The 7,448-nt window shown below is 43.1% G+C and overlaps 1 protein-coding gene across 1 annotated transcript; it reads left to right on the top strand.

Moving 5' to 3' along the window:
- Positions 1-1,167: 1,167 nt before the first annotated feature.
- Positions 1,168-5,644, top strand: cdc42se1 (CDC42 small effector 1; the record flags this gene model as incomplete). The annotated part of the gene is made up of 3 exons (XM_071516437.1): positions 1,168-1,278; positions 4,254-4,325; positions 5,510-5,644. Coding segments are annotated over 2 exons (180 nt in total), but the record flags the coding sequence as incomplete, so codon positions are not given.
- Between the last annotated feature and the right edge of the window lie 1,804 nt (positions 5,645-7,448).

The following is a 7,448-nucleotide window of genomic DNA, read 5'->3' as shown; positions in this document are numbered from 1 at the left end:
TTTAGGTGTGTGTCTTTATGTGTGTGTGTGTGTGTGTGTGTGTGTGTGTGTGTGTGTGTAAGTAACCAGAATGATCCTGTGTGATCAAGCACAGGCCTTTGTTAATGAGGGACATCTATTTTGTCATCAGGCAGCAGGACCGGACAAAAAACAACACCGTCATACACGCACGCACACACACACACTGACCTGGAAGAAAAGACTGCACTCAGCAATATGTGTGTGTGCTTGTGTGTGTATGTGTGAGAGAGAGAGAGAGAGAGAGAGAGAGAGAGAGAGAGAGAGAGAGAACAGGGAGACAGAAAGAGAGACAAAAAGATAGAAAGAGGGAAGACAGATGAGAGCTTGAGATAAGTAGAGAGTCAGAGATGCAAGAAATGCAAAAGAGCAAATGAGTGAAGCAGAAGGAGAATGGGAGCAGAAGATATTATTGAGGGTGTGTGTGTCTGTGTGTGTGTGTGTGTGTGTCAGGGAGAGACAGACTGAGAAACATAGAAGAGAGAGAGAGCAGAGAGAGAGATGAAGAGAGGGAGGGAGGGAGGGAGGGAGGGAGGGAGAGAGGGAGAGAGAGATAGAGAGGGAGGGAGAGAGAGAGAGACAGAGAGAGAGGGAGGGAGGGAGAGAGAGAGACAGAGAGAGAGAGAGGAAGAGAGGGAGGGAGGGAGGGAGGGAGGGAGAGAGAGACAGAGAGAGAGAGAGATAGAGGGAGGGAGAGAGAGGGAGAGAGGGATGGAGAGAGAGAGAGGGGGAGATAGAGAGAGGGAGAGAAAGAGAGAGAGGTAGATGATGTGTGTTTCGGGGTATGTGGACGTGTAGCGACACATCAGATGAGCTCACAGACAGAACGAGAGGACAGACTGTCAGTTATGAATGCAGGAAGACACACACACACACACACACACACACACACACACACACACAAGCACATTTGTTCCATAAGTCACTCATACTTACACACACATGAGCTCACTTACTCTCTCCCTCTCTCACTCACTCCCTAACCCCCCCCCCCCCCACACACACACACACACACTGCTATACACTCCCATTTTGTTCCTACATGTTTGGATGGTGGGCCTTTGACCTGTCTTCTTAACTGACCTGTTTCTCTCTCTCTCTCTCTCTCTGTCTCTCTCTCTCTCTCTGTGTGTGTGTGTGTGTGTCTCCCTTCAGAAGAAGAAGAGGAGGAAGATCGACCGCAGTATGATCGGAGAGCCGACCAACTTCATGCACCTCACACACATCGGCTCTGGAGAGATGGCCGAGGGACTACAGCCGGTATGGAGCTCTCTCTCTCTCTCTCTCTCTCTCTCTCTCTCTCTCTCTCTCTCTCTCTGATACTGATATTTCGTGCCTCTGCATCTTTATATTTGACCAAAAATTCCCCAAATAATTCCAGTATTCAGTGTCTCACTCTCCACTAAAACCAAGGTGATGGAACCGCTGTCACTCTGCTTTCTGTGTGTTTCTGTATCTCTCTTTCTGTGTCTGTGTGTGTGTGTGTGTGTGTGTGTGTGTGGGGGGGGGGGGTTATGTACTGGTATTCAGTGATGTTACCCCCCATTCCCATCCCCATCTCACTGCCACCTGCAGCTCCTGATCCAACAAAGCTCCACTGTGCCCCCCCCCCCCCCACACACACACACACACACACACACACACATCCCCCCTCACTGTTCAGACCGTCAGTAACAGCGATATTTTTAAGGAGGAACGAATCCAGAGAAACTTTTCCACGCTGAGAACAAACCACACAGCAGACGTTTTAATACCAGATCATGTGATATAAGGATATACAGGATCAAACTGTAATAACTGCAACTGAACTGAGTCACTGCAGAGGAAAACACAGTAGAACCAGGACAGGACAGTAGAAAACACTGGAAACACATATCAGTCGAATCCTGGACCATACAGCCTCTCTCTCTCTCTCTCTCTCTCTCTCTCTCTCTCTCTCTCTCTCTCTCTCTCTCTCTGTCTCTCTCTCTCCCCCTCTCTCTTGGAGACACAGAGAACAGTGACAGGGAGTGGAGGGAGGGAGATGGGGGCTACAGCTGGCAAAAGAAAGCCACCCTGTGTGTGTGAGTGTGTGTGTGTGTGTGTGTGTGTGTGTGTGTGTGTGTGTGTGTGTGTGTGTGTGTGTCCTGTCACACAGCGCTGCTTCCTTCCTCTGCTGTTTCTATTTCAGCTTCTCTCCGACAGCCGGAGCCTGTGAACTGAAAACTGAAAACAGTCTGATGGATACAGTCACACATGTGATGTCACTGCACTGCTGCTGACATCACTACACATTTGCCTCAAAGAGAGGCTGGGTGGCTTCATTTGGTCACGCCACACTAGCTTCCCAAAGACTTCTCTGCAAAACTTCAAACTTTAAATCTTCCTCCAGGTCTGAACCTGCAGTAGCATCAGACCGTCTAACCCTTCTCCTCTTTTCTAAAGCTTGTTGTCAAATTCCGCTCCTGAACGAAGCTCCTGCCGCTCCGTTCAGTAGCTTTTCATTTTTTCTCCTCCCTCGCTGTTTCAAAGCAGCGCTCTCCCCCTCCCAGTCCTGGAAAAAACTCTCATAATGGCAGAATCGATGAAGTGAGCGAGTAAACTTGTTAAAATAGTAAACTTGTTAAATCAGTAAACTGTTAAACTAGTAAACTTGTTAAACTAGTAAAGTTGTTAAATCAGTAAACTGTTAAACTAGTAAACCTGTTAAACTAGTAAACGTGTTAAGCAAGTAAACTTGTTAAGCTAGTAAACTTGTTAAACTAGTAAATGTGTTAAGCTAGTAAACTGTTAAACTAGTAAACTTGTTAAACTAGTAATCTGTTAAACTTGTAAACGTGTTAAGCTAGTAAACTTGTTAAACTAGTAAACTGTTAAACTAGTAAACTTGTTAAGCTAGTAAACTTGTTAAACTAGTAAATGTGTTAAGCTAGTAAACTAGTAAACTTGTTAAACTTCTAAACGTGTTAAGCTAGTAAACTTGTTAAGCTAGTAAACTGTTAAACTAGTAAACTTGTTAAACTGTTAAACTAGTAAACTTGTTAAACTAGTAAACTGTTAAACTTGTAAACGTGTTAAGCTAGTAAACGTGTTAAGCTAGTAAACTTGTTAAACTAGTAAACTGTTAAACTAGTAAACTTGTTAAACTTGTAAACATGTTAAGCTAGTAAACTTGTTAAGCTAGTAAACTTGCTAAACTAGTAGGCTAAACTTGTTAAACTAGTAAACTTGTTAAACTAGTAAACTGTTAAGCTAGTAAACTTGCTAAACTAGTAGGCTAAACTTGTTAAACTAGTAAACTTGTTAAACTAGTAAACTGTTAAAACTAGTAAACTTGCTGCCTGCCTCTTCACTTGTCATTGTGGGACATGTGACCTTCAGCAGGGGAAAGATCTGTCAAATTGAGATTCTGTAGGTACGGTTAGCTTAGCTGTTAGCATTTATGCATGCTGCTTTGCAATGTTTGTCCTTGGTAGGCCTCCGTAGTGCAGTGGAGGGAGGGAGGAGTGGCTTCTCTGTGTGTCATTTATAAATGTGTTGCTGTTTCTGTCGCCCTCTAGTGGTCGCAAACGTTGGCTTGTTGCAGCTTTAGTATCATGTAGACCATCATGTTACCATCAAAGTTCCAATCAAGCCTTTAGTTTTTCCAAAATGCAGCTGATGACTTTGATTAGTCATCAGCGAGCCAGCAATAGCTTTAGCTTCCATCTTACGCTGCTGTTCACGCAGCCCTTCAGAATAAAAGGCAATGTACCCAAAACCTGTAAAAGAGTAAAGTCTATATTTTGTGTAAAATGACCATACATATAACGCAAATTATTCTTCTGTTGCCTTATTGTTTATGTGTTTTTAAAAGATGTCAAACAAACTTTGTGCCATAAAGAAATCCAGCCCCAAATCCAACAAATGTTCCCTCCATGTGACTCGGATCTGATGTTGAACAGCAAAAAGCTGCTTTTTTTCTGGATCACATGGATATGAGCTACAAAATCAAAAAACTCATTTTTATAGCAGATATTTAAGATATTAAAGCAGAGGTTCCTCTACATAAAGGCATAAAAACAGAAACAGTTTAATATACATATAAAAATGTGGTTAAAAATATATTTCTCTGTACTGGTTCCACTGGTGCTGCAGCTCATGTGCCTCTGTGAAGGACATTTATGTGCATGCATAAATTATACTTATAGTGTGTGTGTGTGTGTGTGTGTGTGTGTGTGTGTGTGTGTGTGTGTGTGTGTGTGGTGTGTGCGCAGTCGGGCTCGGTGCAGGAGCAGATGAGGTCTAAAGGCCCCAGCATGAACGGCAGGAACAGCCTCTTATAGCCGGTAAGAACACACACACACACACACACACACACACACACACACACACTCTTACTCTATTCCTGTAATCCCTTTAAAGCCTTTATTGAATTTTACTAAAGTCATTCAAGCCAAAATCCAGTGTTTCCATTGAGGATATGTCATAACCGTATTATGTTATGTTATATTATATTTTAATAACATTGCAGCAGTTTGTTTTCTAAGAAACTGTGCACAGTAGTGTCTAAAATCACAATGTAGTTTAACCTGTTTTATCTTATTATCCAATTAAACAATACATATTTTTGAAATGTTGAGTAATCATTTATTTTAAACAATATTTTTGTTTTAAGAAAACCTATTATGAGCTTTACAGGGTTCCCACAGGCCTGGAAATAGTTTGTAGATTTAAAATGAAATAAAGCCTTAAAAGTTTTTGAAAATGAATGGATGGCCTTGAAAGTACTACTATTAAAGCAGAAGCCAGATCCATCAGTATGGAGATTAATTTGGGACGAGATGATATATCCAAATTCAATATCTCTCAATACAAAAATGTGTCAGTGCGTCTGTTGTGTCAGGAACATGAATGGTGATATCAGCTCCATGTTATTCTGCTGTCAGGAACATGAATGGTGATATCAGCTCCATGTTATTCTGCTGTCAGGAACATGAATGGTGATATCAGCTCCATGTTATTCTGCTGTAGTAATCACTAATGAGACTCTTGACCATCACAGTTTCACAAGCTCTCCATCCAAATTATATTATTGTCACTTTGTAATGACATTTTTAAATTGTTGTTTACATTCTAGCGGCCAATGGCATCGCTGGAAAGATTTGAGTCTCAGAAATAAACAGAATTCTGCACAGTCAGACTCTGTTGTCACTGAACTTTTATTGATCACATCGTATCCTGGCTGTATTGATCCTGAACCTCAGATCATGTATCGACGCATATTGTGAGATAAACAGATCGTCCGAAAGTTTTCAAAAAGTTTTTGAATTTGATCTCCAGGTGTGGGAACCCTGTTTGCATTTATATTCATTTTAAAATGAAACCCAACAAGTTTATCTTTCCATGAGCTGTCTCTCTTCAGTGTGTGACTCCTGCCTCTGTGTGTGTGTGTGTGTGTGTGTGTGTGTGTGTGTGTGTGTGTGTGTGTGTGTGTGTGTGTGTGTGTGTGGTGTGTGTGCGTGTGTTCCAGGAGTGTAAAGAACCAACCCAGACACGATGACATCATCCCCCCTCAACCCGCCTCTCCTCTCCTGTCCGACGGTTCGATCCTCCGCTCATCCGCTCGTTTCCCTCCTCCCTGCTGAAGTGTCTTTGAGCAAGGCAGCGACTGAACCCCCCCCCCCCGTCCCCCCCGTCCCCCCCCCCCCCGCCCCAAAGAAAACACACACTTCCCCTCGAGGATCAAAACAGAGAGGCAACTCGCTTGCCGTCCGTCTCCCCACCGTCTGCTTTAATGTCCGTTCAGTAATTTCACAGAATTTCAAGATTGTCACTCCAGCCTGGATTGAAACATCGTCTGTCTCTGAAGATTTCTGGGCTTGCCGTGTCTCGGAGCGTGAAGAGAGGCAGCAGGCGGGCGGGGTTTAAAGCCTGGGAGCGCACGCAAAAAGGCAAAGACTTCATCTCCCAGCATGCCTTTCAGCCTCTCCTCAGGAGTTTAACCGGTTGGAAATTGGTTTATTGGTTTAACCCAGCAGACATCGCTCACTTTTCCTGAGTAGAGCTGAGAGTCTCAGTGAGAATAGAACCGATAATTTCGTTTTTTATTATCTTGGACATCAGTGGATTTGCTGCCATGTTCCTGTGTCGACCAGTGATGGGACAGTCAGCGGTATATTACGATATTCAATATAAAACAATAACAGTCATGAAACTGCCCCTAATTTGTATTACCATGACGATCTGGATAAGTACCGACTTGTTGGGAGGCTGAATAACACACGAAAAAAGTCAAATATTTTACATAAATATTTTACATACTGTATGTTCTACAGTCTTACATTACAATGTGTTTAAAAAGGAGAAATGTCTTGCGATTGTTATGATCAATTTTAAGTATTTTTTAAGCAGCTGAAGCATATCACAGAGCTGGTTTTAAGGTTTTCATCTTATTAATAATTATCGAGAAAATATCGTATATCGAGCTAATTTTGGCTGAGATAATCGTACTGTGAAATTTTCATATCGGCTCAGATCTATTTGTCGGGTAGTTTCGTATTTACGATAAATCCATGGCCTCGCTTCCCCCTCCGCAGATGACATCACTGGACTCCACTTCCCAGAATCCCCCTCTGTTCAGTTCAGCCAATGACATTTCCTGACAGAATGTCTGTATGAAAAAAGAGTCGTTGCTCTGCGATGTTTCAGATCCTCCCTAAATAAAGAAGACTACATTTCCCACAATTCAGAGTGACGTCTCCTCAGCCCCGCGCCCCCCGAGGATAAAATGTGACTACATCCCCCACCATCCCTTCACTTCCCAGGATGCTTCACTCTGCCCAGCTCGACGCCTTATTCAGCTTCTGATGGATCATTACTGCTTTTTATTGTTTTGTTTTTTGTTTTTGTTTTTTTTACATCTCCATTCCCCCCCCCTCCCCCCCTTTCCATTGGCCACCCCCTCAGAGATGACATCATCGGACTTTGATTTTCCCAGGATGCTTCACTCTGCCCCGCCCCGCTCCTGCTTCAGCGGCTCCTGATGAACGATGAAAGACTTTTAAATGAGGAGAAAGCACACTGGAGACTGGAGCAGACTGTGTGTGTGTGTGTGTGTGTGTGTGTGTGTGTGTGTGTGTGTGTGTGTGTGGGTGTGTGTGTGTGTGTGTGTGTGTGTGTGTGTGAAGCGACAGTCTAAATATTCCACCAGTTTAAATATAAATAACTCACAGAGATGAGTGTTGAACTCTGGACTGACTGCACACAAAATTTCAATATTCCTTTTAGAAAATTATCTATAATTCCAATTTTAAATGTTCTGAATTTACGTTTTGTGTGAGTTTTACACGCAGGAGGTGTACTTCTGTTGATCTGACTACTCAAACTGTGGGTCGGGGCTCCTGAACGGGGCGGGGTCGACATATTTTTGGGTCGCCCAAAAAAACAGCGGCGTGTTTAAAACTGAGAGA

Source organism: Centroberyx affinis, unplaced genomic scaffold, assembly GCF_046629955.1.
Source record: "Centroberyx affinis isolate AG114_WGS23_722 - 3 ecotype Tasmania unplaced genomic scaffold, CSIRO-AGI_Caff_v1 ptg000402l_1, whole genome shotgun sequence".
Classification (NCBI taxonomy): domain Eukaryota; kingdom Metazoa; phylum Chordata; class Actinopteri; order Beryciformes; family Berycidae; genus Centroberyx; species Centroberyx affinis.
Note: the sequence above shows the minus strand (reverse complement) of the source record. Positions and strands in the feature narration are given on the sequence as shown.